Below are 19468 nucleotides of genomic sequence, written 5' to 3' on the forward strand. Positions count from 1 at the left end.
TACATGTTTGTCCGATATATTGTATTTTTTTACCTGTTAATTTGCGTAATTTTTTGCTTTCTTTTTTCTTTTACCTTTAGGCACTTTGAGACCCTGTTAGGAGTTGTACAGGGCTTTATAAATGAAGTTTCACAGTTAGCTGTTTCACAAATGTCTTACAGGTGTTGTTAATAAGATGATTATAAAAACATTCAACTAGCAGTTGTAGATGTCTTACAAATGTCTTATATTTATGATCAAATTGTTTACAAGCCCTACGTTAATGTGATAACTGCAGTTTTCCTTATAGTTTATTAAAAATCCTCCTGCTGCTTGATATAAAGCGTGACCGATCTTTATCCTCACAATTCTTATTTATAAAGACCTTGTAGGCGATTGATTGTGCCTCTGTCAATAGTTGGAGAGTTTTGCAGCATTCTCATCTAAAGTGACGGATATTTTCTGGCACAAAGAACGAAAACGTAGTATGAAAATATATCATTATGTGAAACCACAAACAATCTTTTCAAGATTCAAACAATCCCATTTCAAGCCTTTTACTCGGGTTTTCTGTCTCTAACCTTTAAGAAACTGTTGCAGCGAGTGATGCCACAATTTTACAATACAGATTACTTCCTGCATGAAATTCTATACCAGTTACTAGTCATTTCTTATAGGTGAATTGTTTTTTCCCCAAGTTTCAAGGTTTTTTATTTGTCGTGTATGCGTCATGTGACTGATGGAGCAGTTCGATATTCCTTGGACTGGGGGATGTTTCAGTACAAAACACTGGAGTAACTCACCTACTAACCAAAAATATCTAGAAATGACACATGCACTTTTATTTTCTCATTTATTCATTAGTAATCGACACTTCAGGAATGTAGTTGTTGACGATGGGTATTTTTTTCGATACCTTGGTAAAGATACTCTCATCACTAGTTGTATCCCAGTGAAAACTGCTTCATTCTCACTTAATCCATCCATCTTCTTTATCCCGTGTGGGGTCATGGGGTCGCTGAAGCCCACACCGCATTTTTTTTGTGCTTTTAGACAAAAGAAAAGGCTCTTCAGAAATCCGAGTCGAGTAACTTGACTTAATAACTGGAGAATCTTTTCACCAAAGTAAATGTTTTAATAAATGTTTATTTGTTTTATTTCCTTTAGGCAAACCCAAAGTTCAACTGACCTACGACAAGATGTACACAGTAACCAGCCGGCTGACGTTCACCGTCAACAAAGAGGATGATGGGATGCCTGTGATTTGCATCGTGGATCACCCTGCAGTCAAGGACTTCCGAGCACAGAAGTACTTGGAGGTGCAGTGTAAGTACTAGTCTCTTAGTGTTCTGTTGCTGCCTTTGTTTTTACAAAGAAACACAATTCTGCCTTTCATACTTGGGTCACATTTTCATTAAAGTTCAGGGTGTTTTATACTTGTGCAAACATGGAAACTGCACATGAATATTTATAACTCATGAAGGCATTTTCTTTCAACAAACCTTCTTATGCGCATGGAAATCACTTTTCTTATGCAAGCTTTCTGTGATTGTGTGGAACATGGTAAATGAGAGGTGTAAAACTGACTCCAATTGGCTTTTTCCCTATAAAGGTTTTATGAGTCCTCGAGGAAGCGTTGTAAACTCTGGAGAAGCGGTTGTTTTTGCTGCACTTGGGTTCACAGTCTGTCAGAAATTCAACAATGAATGCAGGATTTCTGCTCGGTTGTCTTATTTGGGCCTTGTGGTGCCATGTTCAGACAACACCTCCCTTCAATAATCTTAGGAAAGGTTTGGACACCACCGAATTCAAGTGGTACATACTTGTACCAACCTAAACAGTTTGTATTTTCCTTTGCAGAGTCGTGGGATTCTTCTTTTTTTCTCTCAGAGATGTTAAGGAAGGGTGTTCCTCCAGCTTCGCACTAAATGGAAATGATGAACTTTCCTGTAAGAATAAAAAGTTTGAGTTTGTGGGAAAAGGTTAGGATTGGGTCTTAACATTTACAGAAATGTGACCAGGGGTCACACTTATAGACCATTTCAACATCAATGTGTAGTATATTACTGTGGTATTTGGTTATTGGAGCCTCTTGACCTATTTTCACCTTTCGGGAAATAAAAATTTTGACAAGTCAATATAAAGTTTTAGGTACTTGAATGTCTGTAAAGTTTGTTTAACATTAAGGCAGGATAAAGGACTTTAATTTTGGAGCTGTTGCCGGCAAAGAATTAACACACCCTAATTGAACTACCATAACCCTGTAATCGTTCATGCAATTCCAATGGATTCTGAGGCCATTGGCGCAAAGCTGCTGATCTCTGCGTCCAATTCAGTTTGTTTACGTTAATTGCGTAAACACTTTACTACTGTAAAATGTTGCATGTTGCATGCATACATATCGGAGCTTCAAGATCCGTTGAAATAATGTCAATTGCATAAACGCTTAAATAATTACAGTAGTCGAAGGAATATCAACAGTGTAGCTAAAGCTGCAGTGTTAAAGGGTCAGAGGTAACAGCATCACTGCTCTACACAAGACAATGTGTGGGGTTGATTTTGATGAAAAGGAAGACACGGGATAGCAGTTCGTTGGATCTTCTTAAAGGCAACTAGAGTATTACCAGCTCAGTGGCCTTGTGGTTAGAGTGTCCCCCCTGTAACTGGAAGGTCGGAAGGTCATACCAAAGACTTTAATAATGGTACTCTGCTTGACACTCAGCAATTAAGGGGTTGGATTGGGGGGTTAAGCCACCAAATGGTTCCCGCATGCGGCTGTGTCTGCAGCTCGCCGCTCCCCAAGGGGATGGGTCAAATGCAGAGAACAAATTTCGCACACCTAGGTGTGTGACAGATAGTTGGAATTTAACTTAATTAAAGGGCCTGTATCATGCAAAATTTTTGACTTTATTTAATTGTATAAGAACTTGAAATCAGTCCTAAACTTCAAAAAGTAATTGCTAGACTAAACTAAACTGAGTAAGCTAAACTGGACGTTCCTGCCCTTAGACCCTCCTTCTCACATTGTGACATCACAAAGTGAGGAACAGCCCCTTCCAGGAAGAGACTGCGCCCCCAGCACCACCCCCGGGCAAACACACACACTTTCTCCACGGAGCTAGCGGCGGTCGGCTGGGTCAATAGTGTAGCATAAATATCATGGGCAAAACGCAGACATACTGCCGAGGCCGGCTCTAGGTTGACGTCATGAAATGGGCGCCACCCACAAGGAGCGAAAGGCAGTGCCTCAGAGATCGAGTCTCCTCAAATCTTGGTAGGAAAATGAGCTGCGATAATAACTCAGATTTCTTTAAAAAAATCGTTCTTTAGTGTGTCAAAGGATACACTAAAGAAACTGTTGGATATGGTTCACTCTGAAAGTCTTAAGAAAAGCATGATATAGGCCCTTTAAGAAAAAAGTACTGTACCAACACAGGGAATGTGTGACGTGTTCAAGGACGCTACATGTGGGTTTTTGAACATGCTTTTAGCATACCGTGTTCACACAAGTCTGTCACTACCCGATACCAGCACATGTAGTCACACAGTTGGTAGAGGCTTTGCGCGAAATTTTGTACCGTTGCAAATCTTGATCATCTTGCTTAAGGCGTTTTCTCTCACTGCCTTATGCCGATAGATAAAAGACTTGGTGTCAAAGAATTCCAGCCAGGACACAAACCGCAATTGTAAAATTTTCCTTCCTTCATGATGATATTCAAACGGTTCCGTAAATTGACAAGAATGCTACCCAAACATCAGTACCAAATCCCTGATTGGTCAAAGTTCAGCTAGTTTAACTTTTGATGTGTAGTCAATGGTCATCTTTTTGTATGCAAAAGACTTAACCTTAAAAAAATTGCATGGCAACTTGTCTGGAACTGCTTTCCAACTATAAAAGGCCACAAAAGTGAAGCACATCTCACCACATTAGTGGTGTTTTTTGTTTTGGCTTTCTTGAATTCATTAGTTAAAGTTAGTTAGTTAGCTAAAGTTAGTCTGAATGGATGTGTCGTCCAAAGATACCAGTTCTAAAATAGAAGAAGTGGAATTACAATCCGTGGAGAGCATTTGATCAGTTCCAGTAGATTCTTCCATGTTGTTCCCCTCAGTTGGGAATCTTGCAAAGAAAATAGGTTTAATCGAGCAGACTCCATGAGCGAACAAGGACTCTTTTATTTTTTATTTTAAGAACAACTGGGGCATAAGCTGTAGAGTAGATGAGCGGCAAAGAAAGAGCATCTCCTAAATGGAGGGGGAATCGTTTGCCAGCTGGAGGCGACAGCCAAGTAAACAAAGTTTGGATCAGTCAGAGTAATTAACCTTTATTGCTTCTTTAAATGCAGATGAGATAATGATGCCGCAGAGACAAAAAAACAGAGCCCCAGTTTACCTGTACAGCCTTGGATGTGCTGCACTGAGCAGATGCCCCAACAATGTTCATCAGTTTAAGATTGCATTGCTTAGCATAAAGACTGCCGCCCCGCTGCGTTCGCATCAGCACGGTCAAGGTAAGCAAACGCAGGGCTCTCACAGCTTCAGCGAGGGCAGAGGATCCAGTGTGTTTGCCAGCTGTTGTCTTCGTGGCACTCAGCATGCATCACGTGAGCCTTTGGTGTGAGAAAAATTCACACATTTATTTTTCTGCTTGATGTTCAGCTATAAATGAAAAACCTTGAGAAATGAATGGATGGATACATTCGTAACAGTCTATTCTGTTTCATTGAGTCTTTGTTTTTTTTCTCTCTGAGCTCCACTTTAAATAAAGTTGCTTTGGAATGAAGGGGCAGTCATGGCCAAGAGGCTGTAGCAGCAGCTTTGTGGCTGGAGGGTTGCCAGTTCGATTCCGCTGTAATCAACCCTCTTTCCAGAATGCTTGGTTGGGCTCCCCACCCGACCGTTCATAACATCTCAAGTGCACTTTAACAAGACAGCTCACCACCACCTGCCCCCCTTTTGGAGAAGCACGTTGCTGGACCGCTTGGGATGGGTCAAATGCGTTTTCCCGCATGGTTCAATGAAAACTGAATTAAAAAAGAAAGCTGACAGCCTTACAGACATGAAGACACAAAAACAAATGTGGTTTACTGTTAGTTGGAGACTGAGAATGAAGGTCATTTCTTGAAAATAAAGAACCATCTCTAACCCTGTAGCACCAGATTTAGATCTGATATTGACGCTCATCAACCAGTTACACAATTAATTTAATTCCAAATGGATTCTGAAGCTGATAAAATCCACGACAGTGTTTATGCAATCAACGTTAATCAGGTGATTATGACATGGAAAAAAGCAGCCTCAGAATCTACTGGACTTACGACGGTTCTGTAAATGGTCAAAGAGATAAACTAGTGCCTGTTATTCGGCTCTTTAACACGCGCAAGCAGACACGTTTAACACCGACAGCTCCGGTTAGTGACACAAATCATGACACCGTGGGAAAAAACACACACAAACAAAAGTCCTAACTCAGAACGCAAACAAGATTCTACAAAACTGGAAAAAGCACATTAGTTGTCAGTGTGGTGCAAATATGTCATGTCTAGATGAAGCTTTTGACCAGCAGTGGGTACATTAAGTTTAGCGATTTACATTTTAGGTTCCCAGTTATTATTATGCTTAACCCCTGAATGAAGTTACAATCATTTCCACAGTTTAACTCCCATCTTGTGATCTATTTTCAAAGCGTTCCCAGTGGTCTTTTAACTAGGATGATGCAGTTTTTAGCCAATCGTATATAATTTAATCCAAAAATCTGTTGTTTTCTGAAACATACAGTAGTTTCTGCAGAGCAGCAGGAGTTCATAAATTCCTCTCTAAGTTGTGGACTGTTGCCACAGAGAAACCCCCGTCTCATGCACCGTCTGGAGCATCCAAAATGGCGAGCAATATCGGAGCTCATCCAGCCGTAAAGCTTTGATCTAGCTCAGACGAGGAATATAAAGACGTTCATGGATCTATTTGTCTGCAGGTGGATGATCAGAATGGAGCAGAGCAGGGAGCTAACATATTTTCTACTTCACAAAAAGGATATTTTTCATTCACAATAAATTGAAAAAAATAAATACTCACAAATGCAATTTTAGGCTTAATTTTCTTTTTATGCGTTCTCCATCATCAGAAAAATGCCACGTTTAAAACACCAAAAAAAATGATTTCAGTTTCATTGAAACTTTAACGTTTGAGGACGTTTATCATGTTGACTGAAATGATATCCTTGTTTGATGAAATGAAAATGAAAATTTAACATTCTAGTTCAATAACCCCAGACTTTTATGTAAAACGGAAAAACAATCAACAAATTCCGACTTTTTTTAGAATGACAATCCGTTTCATACTTTCTGAGCCTTCCTCCCACCTGTGGATTCTCCACAATGTTCAATCTGAGGCTCTAAAAAGCAGGACGAATTGGGGAAAACTATATTTTAGGCATTGTGATGGAAATAAATGTAGCAGAGGAAAGCCTGTTTTCTGGTCCAACATCAGCCTGTCCAGCCAACTTAAAGGAAAGCGTCTGAATTTCACCTCCGCTCAGGCAGAGCCTTCAAGAAGGAGAACCAGGAAATATGTGCATTTGTTTTTAGTTTAGTTGTGTTCTTTAATAACATGGTTGAATCTTGACTTTTATTTTTTAAGTGTCACGTTTGTTTTTTGCTTGGCCCCATACTTTTCATCTGCTCCACCCCAGGAAAAAGGAAGCTCGTGCTAACGCCTGGTTTCAGATTTGAAAATAAAGTTCAGGTTTCAGAGATAAATCAAGGATCATTCGATGATCCAAAACCTTGTGACAGCTCTTTTCCTGGATTTCAAATATAGCCCATGGCAAATTTAGCTCCAATGACTTTAATTTCTACTTAATCAAGTTCTGCTCCCACCGACTCCAACAGCTGATGTGACATCTTTTTGAGCTCAGCGCCCTCGTACGGCACAACGTGCAGCAGATCTGCTTCTGCTCAGAGATTCAAATTGAAATTTTCTCTGTAACGGTTTCTATCTAGCGCCTCAAATGTCATCTTAAGAGCTGGACAGATGCATTTCTGCATCACTTAAGCAGTCAGAAGCTTTTGGACGTTACTCCAAACATTTACATTCAGGGGATTTGTTGCTGTGAACTCCCAGCATGCAACCAAAGTGGCTTGCAATCTGCCTGAAGCCGCCCTTTGTTGAGCTTAATGCCTCACAAAACATAAAGCAAAACATCATGACAGCACCTGCAGAGGGTTCACCATGAGGCGCTAACCGTTCATGACCCTTTTAAGTGTCAGATTAGTAAAAAAATAGATTTTTTCTAAGTCAGATCAGTTCTGGAGCAGCATTAAGGTGACAGATAAAATGGAATTAAACTTGACACTTGATAGAATAAAGTGGTCATGGATGACCACTTTATGGATGAGCATGATGAGGCTTTTAACGCCAGTCATACATTGTGTTTAAACCAAATGAAGGTGCTGTGACAGCATAAATATGCATAGCTCTAAAGGGGCGGGGTCACAGGAACTAAGTTCCTTGTGACCAGCAGAGCCGTTTGATGTTATCTCAGTAATCTATCGAGTTTATTTGAGTTTGTGCAGAATTCATCTGTCCATTTTATGTGGAATAAAATGCCCCCCCCCCCATAGTGGGAGGGAGGGGGGGTCAACCTACTGAGCGTTGGGTTGATGCTTTTAAAAACGTCAACAGAGTTGTCAGATAAATTCCTCTAGACCACATGTGTCAAACTCATGCACCGAAAGAGAATCAAAGTTTTAAATTTCTTAGAATAAAAAATAAAACTTGGTGTGTATTTATTCTATGGAGGGGGAATCAGACTTGTTTTTAGCTCAAACAGCATCCTTCCTTATCTGCAAAGGACAGCGTGTCGTAAAACCCCCGCATCCTAGTTTGGGGTAAGAAGCAGGGGATAAAACACAAAAGAATTGTTGCTGAAAAGGTAAAAATGTTAAAAAATAAAAGCAATTTCTTTCACAAGAGTCCAGTGAACGCAAGGAAGGTGGAAGTTCCTTCCATCGTCTGCTTCAAAAGATCGGTCTCCTCTGGTTTTCTAGAATCTATCAGCAGATTTTGCCCGGGAACCAGTGAACAGACTTTAAAATGGGGGGTGTTGTGTCAGTCCTCCTGACACAATTTCATCCAGGCTGGGGACCAGCACAGGGAATTTCCCCCTGCAGCGACAGGCAGTAGCGTGAAGGGTCTTGCCCAAGGACCCACACTGGAGGTGTCCCATGGAAATTGAACCCTTGGTTTCCCATGTACCAGCTCTGCGCTTCACCAACTGAGCCATCCAGCCACTAAATAGGAAACTATGATATCATGATGACAGTATACCTATTCATGAACCCATGTCCTCATGTGATCTATTTGTATTGTCTTTCATGTTAAATGCTCTTCCTAACACGACACTATTTTACCGGGCTTGGGACAGGCACAAGCAGGACACTGGTTTGTGTCTTGTGTTTTTCTGTCCGTCCATCTTTTCACTTTTATTCTTATTTAATTGAAGTTTTTTGCCACTTTTGTCTCTTTGGTCATGGGCAGTCGTGTCATTTGGGGTGGGGTTGCCCCCCCTCTTTCCCATGCCTACATCCGGCGTTGCTCCTTGCCCCTTTGGTGCATTACAGCATGACGGCTGAAGCCTCGGCGTGAAGCGGTGTGAGGCGCGGTGCCGGTGGTCCATGTGGGCTCCCTGTTATCAGAGGCCAGCAAAATGTCATGCTGCCTCTGTAGATCCACTGATCTCTTCCTCTAGCGCTCGCAGGGAAAGGTCAGATAGCTAAAGAGTAAATTTTATTTTTAACTAGAATGCTAGGACACGCCGCGGGCCAAAGATATGAAGTTTCAGAGGCATAAAACGAGGGAATGTTTTGATTTTGTGCTCAGTAATGGAAGCAAAAGCTGGTCGGTTTTTCCATGGGTCAGCTGTTGGCGTGGAAAAATAACCCCACGTCAGTGGGGGGGGGGGGGGGGGGGTTCTGGAGCCTCTGCGTGATCTGGAAAGTAGTGTTAAAGCAACCTCTAAATCTTGCTTTTTTTCTCTAAATCGTGCTTTTTGTGGGAGTTTTCAGCTTTTCCACTAATGTCTGAGATTTTTCGGTTGTTGGGACCTTTGATTAGATCATAAGTCACTGTTGAAACGAGGGCGGCTTGTTTCAGCCAGCCTGTTGTAAGTTAAGCGTGTTCTTCTGGCTGTGTGAAATAAATTCACTTTTTTTTTTATTCCAGTGTGATGAAGAGCAATGTGAACAGTTAAATTTGGTTATTTTCTCAAATTGTTTCCAACAATTTTGCCTCCACTGTTGAAAATCTGTGTCTTTCCTGGAAATGGTTAACTAAATGAATCATTGGTGCTATAAAATGCTTTGTTTGAGGTTAATTATGTGGGTATGTGGAGCAGGCCAGCTTGTTTTCCCCTTAAGGTTGGCTGGATGGTGATGAGGCGAGACACACAATAAAGCAACTAATTCTGTTAGCATAATGATGACGGCCATCTCGTGTACATATATATATATATATGGTGGACGCTCCTTCATTTCTACTAGTGCTGTAATCTGAATCTGGCAGTTTTTTTGTTGTTTTTTTTCATCATGCAGAAACCAGAAAGCGTCTTCACAACTACTTCACAACAACCTACAGACGCTTGCCGCCCTTCACGTTTATAGCTTTGAGATGACAAGGTCAGTTGCAAGCACTGGAAACGTTGCAGGATGCCACATAGTGCCTGGAATGGAAATAAAGCCAAAGGGCTGCAGTCTAAATCCGTGCATGCCCACTGAGCAGAGGACCTGGCGCTTCGCCCGTCCGCTGTCCATCAACCAAACCGAAAGCCAGCCTCTGACAGGGTGTGATTTAGACAGATGGACAAGCAGACACGTGTTGTTTATTACAGAGAAGGTCGAACAGCAGTGTGCAACTTTACTGCCGTCTTTGAAGCCGTAACTCAGGCTAGATTCTGCCGTCTGCAGGCTGATTAAAAATGCAACCACCAAATAGAACATTTAGGCCATAAAAGCGGGCAGAGAACAAGAACATTTTACTGCACTGTTGGAAACTGTAATTACACTTTTCTGCAATCATTCTTGTGACGGATGTCAAAGATATACTGTTTTGGTTTTGTTGATTCCTACAAAAGTAAAATCACAAATTGTCCTATTAATAAAGGATGCATGTTTTTTTTTTAGTAAGATTCGTTCATAGAAAATAGAACATTTTAATTTAAACGCATATTTATTCCCCAAAAAACGTTTAAATAGAAAGGTTTCTTTGAAAATATATAGTTATTAAATTTTAAGGGTTACCATTATCTTCTTTAAAGATCCACTCTGCTCACTATTTGATCCATTTTTAAAGCATTCTCAGTGGTCTTTTACCACTGAGTACGCCATTATTAGGCAAAATTAAAATCCTGTGTCATTTTCCAGAACATACTTACTGCAGAGCAGCAGGAGTTCATTAGAAATTCACCTCTGACTTATGGGTGGGACCGTTGGCACCCTCCCATTTCTGAGAGGTTGGTGCAGGGAGCATTTTTCTATGCGACAAATACAATTTTTCAAATGGATTATATTTTTCGTCCGCTTCAGAATCACAGCTTTTTAAATAAAGCTAAACTTCTAAAAATAATTTTTCATGTTTAATTTTCTTAATATGTGTCCTCCCTCTTTAGAAAACCCTTCTCTTATTGGAGTCTTTCTATTGGAATATTACCGGCCCGTAGCTGTAATGTTTGGAATTTTTAACATTTTTTTTTACGGTGCTGTTTTGTTTTGCACATCTTTGAATCCATGGATAATATATTTATTTATATGAAAACACGAGCAACAGTAATATTTAAAACGGGGCAGGAGCTTTGGTCTCTTAGGTCCCCCTGCTGGTTTGTCCAAACAGAATCAGTTTTCCTCAAAGAGAAAGTTTCTGCTCTGCAATCTTTATCAAGTAACCTCCTTGAGTTAAGTTCTATTGGGTCTGTTTTTGTTAGGTTTGTTTATAGTTTCACTGAACATCAGTGCCGAGCAAAGTTCAAGACTGGATTATGGTGTGCAGTAAAGACACAGTAAAGGAGCAGTGGCTTGTGTAACAGGAAGCTTTTGCCTTTTTAGCTTAAACTTGCCTTAAAGAAATGCAGTTGGAGCATTTGAGGAAGGCAATTTATTCTTTTTTTTATATTTTTATTCAGTCTTTACTTTCCTTCACCCTCAAGGGTTCAAGAACATGAAGATGCTCCCTCTAGAGCCCTCTTGCCATCCTTAAGTACTTTGACATTTCACCGTTTTAAACATGTATCTGTTTACTCCCAATAGAGAGTGGAAATGGTAATGGGTTTTAAGATGGTTTTATGCCCAACATTAAAGTTCAAACCTCCCCGCAGTTTGCAAACTGCTGCGGCTCTGAAGCTGCAGATGTCATCAACTCTCTGCCTCCTGGAGTCCACTCATCTGGACCACGAGGCTCGGACGGGTCTGCGGTTTGTCACAGAGGTCAACACCATCCTGCTTGAACTGCTGAGCGAAGTTCCAGGAAGAAAGCGGAGACGCTTTCGCAGTTGTTTGGATCACTGATGGCCTGACTTAAAGAGAAGACCCATGTGATGCTCCTCGCTGGGTTGTACTCGGACTTTCAGCACCGCTCTGCCTTCTTAAGCAGATGGTTTTTCACTTGTTGGGTTTCTTGATGTTGGACAAGAGTCTAAGCGACAGTTTGTCACTTGTGTGATCTCATTCTAGAATATTTGTTACAAAAGAAACTGTTGTATATTTTAGGAGATATGCAACTAATTTCAACAGACTGGAAGAAGAGTTGAAGAATTTGAGGAAAAAAGAGATGTTTAGACTATGGTCACCAAAAACGCCACTGCGCGGCGGCCTAAAAGCAAGTTTTTCAGCCAATTCGGCAGGCGGCTCCTAATTAGGAGGCGGCAGTCGCATTTTTACATGCTGTGCAATGGCCAAGGAGGTTTTAAGAAAAAGTTTGAAATTTGACAGCGACCAAACAGATTTTCTCTAAAACACACATCTCTAAAATAAACGTCGTCCAATTAGAGCTGCTGCTGGCCTGCAACCCGGCTGCCACCGTCCTGTGTCACCAGATTTAATAACAGCGTCGTCCCCGCCTGACTGACCCCTAACGGGCGCTGCCTACATTCATGACCACACCAATGACTTTCAAATTATTGGGTGGCAGCATGACATCTTGAAAATTCTGCTGTTGTTTCCCCATCGCAGGATGGTATCTTTCAAAGATCCATTTCAAAGAAAATGGTGTTTTTTTGTGGGGTTTTTTTTGATTATGGAGAGCACAGATAAAGAAAATTTAGCTTAAAATTGCATTTTGGATTCTTTCTTTAATCAAAGTGTTTGTGAATCAAGACAAGATCTTGTTTGAAAATAAGCCACAAGCTCCGTGCTCTGCTCCATTCTGATGCATCCACTTATAGACAAAGAGATCCATGAACGTCTTTGTTTTCCTCGTCTGAGCTGGAATCTGGATTTAACCTGTACGGCTGGTAAGCTCCAACCCTGCTCACCATTTCTGCTGCACCGCTAATGTTAGGTCGGGGGTGTGAGGGGTTGTACGCTAGCAGGAGAGCCCGTAAACTGATAGGTGAAGGGAGGGGACGGTGTTGTTTGGCGCCAACAGCCCCATCTACAACTCAGAGGCGAATTTTTAATGAACTCCTGCCGCTCTGCAGAAAACAACACCTTTCTTTTTCTTTTATTAGGACTAAAAACAACATAATCGTGCTTAAAAGACCACTGGGAACATTTCGAAAAGACAGCATAAGATGATTGGACTTTAAGCTAAATTAAATATTGAGTAAGTTCAGTTAAAAAGATGGAGCAGAGAATAAACTTGGTGCAAAATAATGTGTTGGACCAGCAGCAGCAGCTGAAAGCAGCTAAACAGGCTGATGCGAAGCTGCTTGTGACGGGTTCGAACATGACGTTGCATAAAGCGCAGAACCAACAGTGCAGTGTCTGCATGGAGAACAGATAAACAAGGAAAACGATGCACCACACACTGATGAGGCAGGACGCCGTCTTCAGGCAGAGCCTCTTCAGTCGTTTCTTCCCCTCACTGATCCAAAGAACTGTTAGTTATGGTGATGATGATTGGAGAAAATACAAAGTAAGAGTGACCCTAAATCTAAATCTAGATTCCTGTTCTAGGAAGAATGTGTTGTCTTTCCATCATGGGCCAAGCCTTGTAAAGCCCACCCGCCTCTGCTATTATTATCTTCTCCCAATAGAATCATTCCACAACCGTGCAAAATGTATATCTTCAAAAATGGGGGCTGTAACGAGTATCCGAATACTCAGATATTTGCTATCTGTTCCAGAAGAAATGAGTGTGAATATTTATGACGTCAGAGATTACTGATTTTCTTTTCTTTTTTTTTCTTTTAGACATATAGTAGAGTATAGTAAAAAGACACTCCAGGAAATGTAATTGTGGCTCTAAAGTGCAAAATATTGTTGGATTTTAAATTAAACTAATGAAGCTAGATGTGCTACTGTAGCAGGAAGTAAATACATATTCAAAGTGAAGTGTTGGTGAGGCTCACCTTTTCAAAGTAAAACTGTCAAGTTTTTTATTTTAGGTAAAGAAAAAATTGACTCAAGTTCCGTTTATTGAAAGAAGTTCTCCAAAACTGATTTTGTTTTAAATTTGGTCAACATTTTGACTAAAACTGTGATTAATTGTGATTTTAAGAATCTTACATAATCCGGTGATTGATTTCGTACTGGAAGACATCTGTACAGCGTTCATTTAAACTGTTTTGGTTCTTCCACTGAAGATGTCAGTGTTGCTTTTGACAATCAGTAACATAATTCTAGGTCCTGGAGAAAAGTCGTCATGTAACGCTAAACAGTAGTAATGGTTTTGCGTATCGGTGCAAAGACGATGTGAAAAGCTGCTTATTTCCTTCTCAGAATGAGCTGATTCACGTTGACGGTGTGAACAGTCGAGGGGTTACGGCATACCGTCCCGGCGACAGCTCTGGTGTTAAAGGACTGTGAGGGTTTTCTAGTTGTTCCATTTCTAGGAGTCGCTGTGTCTTAATTTACTAACTTCTAGTCATTGATCTACTGGAACGGTCGTCAACTAAACTTTGGGCATGGAAACACTGTGGAAGCATTTTCAGGATTTGTTGTTAAATCATCCAAAACAGAAGCGATGTAAAAAAAAAAAATCAGAAAATATTGATGAAAAAAAAATCTTCATGTTTTTATCTTTTGTGGTTTTTTTATTCTGATTTCCTGTTTTAAATCAAGGTATAAATGACTAAATAAATATTATTTTTAATTTTAATACATCCAAACAAACATATAATAAACATTTAAGCACAACGTATATTAAATAGTAAGAATCGTAGTTAGATCCGTGAATCGTTGATCTTGATTCGTGAATGGAATCGTATCGCCACCCCAGTAATGATCCACATCCTTAACGATGAATCATTCATAGTTAAATATGACATTTCATTTTAACTTGTTTATAAAATGCACTTCCTGAGCTCTCTTTCTTTCTCCCTCTCTCCATCTGTCTGTCTGTGATCAGATGTTCGTCCCTCAGGTTTCTTAGTTATTTCGGCACACATGTAGGTTGATCCAGAACCTTTTAAAATAGCATAAAAATTCAGTTTGTCCTTGTTCATTTGGATGTGTGGTTGAAATACAAATGGAATTCCTCTTTTCTTAGTGTGATCTTATCCACATTGCATTGGGTCTTGGTGCTCCATTCCCGCTGTTTAACATATTTTTTGGGTGCAATTATACATTCTTCCATTTTTTTGTTTTTTATTACTGTGTTCTGCTTTCTGATTGGCTGTTGATCCCTATCAATCAGTCTCCTCTGTGCTGTGTCTCCTGTACAAAATGCATTCAGTCTACATAATCTACGTAAACAAGCAGAACTTTAGTCCTGCTTTGTGGATTTATTCATGGACTGTGACCCCACAATAAAGGAGGGACCACTGCAGTCTTAACTAACCTTGTGAGGAGAAGATCAGCTGACTGGTCAGCCAGTGTTTCATTCCGCAGAAAAAGGAATCTCATTTTTATACAGGTAGAATCAAAATGACCCAGCCCTGAACCAATGAGTCGAATCAAACATGATGGTTATTGCAGGTTTCTGTGAACAAACATCAAAGTCAGGTTTGCAGCATGAAGACATAAAGCCTCATATTGACCCGATTAATAGTTAAAGAGTTTAGCTGTGGAACGAAGGCTCTCGCTGCATTTCACCAAAACACGAGTCGAACACATTTTCTCTCTATTTCTGGTATTTTTTCCTGCATTTTATTTAAATATATATATTTATTTCTTCCCCCTTTTCAGACAAACCGGAGGTGAAGATCGCGGTGAGGTTTCCTCAGGGTTTGACGAGGGAAGGAGAGAACCTGGAGCTGACATGTCAAGCCAAAGGCAAACCGCAGTAAGAGGCGCTCGCACTCTTTTTAGCCAATTAAATCAAACCGCAGGGAGTTAATAGCATCCCCACCTGCTAACAGATGCACACTTATGTTTATCCAGACAGCGTTCCTTCATCGCATTGCAGATGTGTTTAGATCCATGGCTTTCACTGATGTGATTTGGCTGTCCAGAGGAATAAGCCCTGAATTTTAACTCTGCATTACTCAATCTCTGTTGGCTGTAGAAAAATGGATTAAAAGAAGATGTGAAGCACTTGTTACACTCACACAAATCATTTCTGTTAGATCAGTGGCCAACCCCGGTGCCCCGGACCGGTACCGGGCCTCAGACAAATATAAAAAAAAAAAGGAAAAAACCTGATTTACATTTTCTGTTTTATTTTTAATCTGATTCTGAAGGAAGTTTTATTCTGGAAAACTACTGGATTTTCTCCACCAGATCCGACTCATTCTTGATGCAAGTCGCTCGGTCACGTGTTTAAAATCCATCCACTACGTTTGTAAAGCGCCTCCACCGACCACTAAATTGAAGCCCCGGAGCTACCACGTTCAACAAAAAGACAAAAGAAGGAGAGTTTCTTATGGCAGAAAAGAGTCGGAGAGGAAACAGAAGAAGAACCTTCCACTTCATAATGAGAGAAAGCTGCATTTAACAGAAATAACCAGGAGTCTTTACTCCAAACATGGATTTATTGTGACAGTTGTTCCCACAAACCTTAATAATAATGCAGAATATTCAGCAACTGGCTGTCTTATGTTTCTGCTAATAAAGTTTTTCAAATGGTGGATTCACATTTATTATTAAAGAATACTAGTTTTAGTTACCGTTTGTTATTTATATTTATCCGTCGCACCTTAAAAAAGTTGGACGAGGCTCAAACTGCCGTCAGCAGCTTCCACTTTTTAACAGTTAATAGAAAATCTAGATCACATTTTGATGGTTCCCACACAAAATCTAGTGAACAAATAACTTTTAAAGCAGATGTTTTACAGAGGATGAAGATAAACCTTAAAATCAAACGTGAAGGAAAACCGGAAGCTGAAAAGAAAAAAAAATCAGACGCTCACTTTAGCCTCGTTTTCGTGGTCAAAACGCAGACACGATGCAGATGCCGGATGATGATGATGCAGATGATCTAGGATGATGTCATTCGGGGCCTCCGAGATCGTGTCGTCTTACTTTGGGGTAGGAAATTGTTTACCCGATAACAACTCATATTTTATTAGAAATATGTCTTCAGTGTGCTAAATTATCATACATGCAGATAAAGGCTTAAAGATATTCAAACAGATTCTGACGGGTTTTTTTTCATGCATATTTCTTTTAACACATCATAAATGATCCTATCTATAATCATTACAGAAATGTATGGCACGTTTTTTTGTTTTGTAGATGTTATCAAAAAGTTTTAAAAAAAAGATCTTCATTTGAAAAATGTAAAATGTAGACTTTAATGGGTTAAGTTTTATAGCACCACATGAGGTTAGATGATGGATAACAATAGAAAAAAAACTCAACAACTACGACCATAATACAAAGTGAACAAAACGGAATCTGACGTTTTCCTTGGTTTCTTTTGTGGGCCAATGCCACCATAGCAGTGAGTAAGGCTATGTGTTAAAGACTTCATTTCCTCTGCAGCGTTTTAACCTTCAAGGCATGAATGAGAGCTGCTTGAGCCTTTGAAAAACCTGACGCTGTCATCTGAAAAATCTCGCCGTCTCTCATTAGGCCGCTCTCCTCTCCGCATACCATCCGTGTAAACAGGTGTTGATTTGGCGGGATCACAGGACTTCGTTGTACGAGATGTAATGGAGTGCAAATGAAGCCATTAGAGTCAACAGGGTTGACTAAAGGAGCCCCACTGAACTAACCAAACATCAATATAGTTACCGCTGTTTGGATGAATCATAATAGTTTGTTGACAAGGTAATTCAGATTTGAAGAGAACAAAGCAATCATTGGATGGAGCCAGAGTTATGAAAATCACATTACATGCGCTCAACTCCGAGGTGTTTATTTTCTTCTAATATGTGAGTAAATACTGTGCTGTGGCGACAAATGACAGCCTCAAAGAGAAAAGCTCCTGACGCAACAAGTAAGGTGTTTTGATTGAACAGGCATGAAAAGTGGCTCTGAAGCGTTTCTGTAAAGGAGGATAAATGATTAGCCTCCATTTATAATGAAACACAATGGTGATGATGATGATGATGATGATACACTATTTTAAAGAACAAACGGCATCTGTGGGATTTTTCAAACAGCTGCATCGAACTTCAAACAAAAACAAAAAAAAAATCCAGATTTTTCCCCTTTTTCTATATTAATGCCAGTTAAACAACAACACACAGAATAGACAATCGTGGAAAATGGAAACACGTGACAGAGAAAAGGCAAGAAATGGAAACAATCCACTTGTAAGGCATAAACAACGACTATATATGATGAGAACTGGACCACTCCCCCCCCCAGACCGGTGGCCCCTGAAGTCCAAATCACATCATCAAATCACTCAATGCAAAAAAGGGCCTATTTCATGCAAAAACAATATTTTGAGCTACTAGCTGGCGATATTTTGCTCCATTTACCCATCTCTCAGTATTCGACAATAGTCTTCTCAATGGGCTGTATACCAGTAATTGTATGAGAACATGAAATCATAGAATTCAATAGTTAGTGGCTAAACGAAACCAGGAAACTGGGAGCACAGATGAGCCAATTGGAATCTGGAATCAATCCCGCTCTCCTGGAGAGAAGTGGGAAAGAGGGACAACACATGAATCGCACTGCACCAAACAGAGGCATGGAGAACTAAATGATCAAGAATAGAGGAGAGGAGACGTAGATGAGAATAGAGGACAGAACCCCAGTGCACCATACTTTCCCCAGCTTCTAACTTCCAGCAGTCTACTAGCGACCAATTGTTATTATTCCTCCATAAACCTGTGCTCTGAGCACCAGCCCCTCCCAATAAACAAAAAACGGGTTGGGTTCTCTCATTGTGACGTAGATAAGCACCGCCCACCCAGGCTAACACACAACCCACACTGTCTCCGTAGAGCTAGCGGTGATTGGCTAAACACTTTTTATATGCACAATATGTTTGAGAAGTGTTAGATCTTGCTCGTTTTCATGGTCAAAACGCAGACACGCCGCTTAGGCCGGCTCTAGGACGACGTCATGAAATGGGCGGCACCCACAAGGAGTGAAAGGCGGTGCCTTACAGATCGAGTCATCTTACTTCTGGGTTGAGCTCAGGAAACTAAGTAATAATTCCTTAAAAATGTGTTTTTTAGTGTGCCATAGTTAATATATTAGTATATATATACTGTAGTTTACTCTGAAAAGCTTAAGAATTGCATGATATAGACCCTTTAGAGACCATTAAAAAAGCAAAACAAAAAGCACATAGACAACATTACATCTCACAAAACAAAATTCCACAAACCAAAACAAAATATTAAAAAAAAAAATCAGAAAATGAAAGTAATTTCAGGAATACAAAATGAAATTTTAGAAAAACTAAACCATGAGTCATCGGAAAAGGTATAGGTACTTTTGGACAACACTGATTGGATGATAAGATCCTATTTGCTATATGTCAAATAAGTTTGAGTTGAAACGATAGACAAACTTCATCAAGTTAAGTCTGAAAATATATAATTCCTCCACCAATAGTGCGGAAATTACGTTACGTCCACCATCTAGGGGAAAAATGCCACAGGAACATGTTAAAAAGTCATGTTTTCTTTTGTTTGTTGTAAGAGAAAGTCTAACTTTGTGAATTTCTTTTTCTTTCACAACAACAGTAGATCTTATTAAGTTTGATCAACAGTCCACGGCAGATTGCTTCCCCGGCTTTTGACCTTACCGGGCCTCTAAACCCCCGTTGGACCTGGTCTGCCCAATTTTTTGTGTCAGATTTTAATTGATTTAATTAAAGTGGTAAATTACAGTTACTAAACCATAAAACCCAAAAGACAGAAGCTGTAACTTTTAATCTTAACCATCAGCATCTCCTGCTGTTGTCAGTTGGGGGGGGGGATATTTCCTCCAACTGTAGC

The 19468-nt window shown here is 40.1% G+C and overlaps 1 protein-coding gene across 5 annotated transcripts in view; it reads left to right on the top strand.

Moving 5' to 3' along the window:
* Positions 1-19468, top strand: part of LOC101165248 (cell adhesion molecule 1) — a 501577-nt gene that overhangs the window by 396104 nt on the left and 86005 nt on the right. For all 5 annotated transcript variants that reach the window (XM_023962565.1, XM_023962567.1, XM_023962566.1 and 2 more), the window contains 2 exons: positions 1147-1305; positions 15309-15405. In XM_023962565.1, coding sequence (XP_023818333.1) covers positions 1147-1305; positions 15309-15405 — 256 coding nt within the window. The remainder of the gene's footprint in view (positions 1-1146; positions 1306-15308; positions 15406-19468) is intronic.

The sequence above is a fragment of the Oryzias latipes genome, chromosome 14, assembly GCF_002234675.1.
Source record: "Oryzias latipes chromosome 14, ASM223467v1".
In the NCBI taxonomy this organism is placed as follows: Eukaryota; Metazoa; Chordata; class Actinopteri; order Beloniformes; family Adrianichthyidae; genus Oryzias; species Oryzias latipes.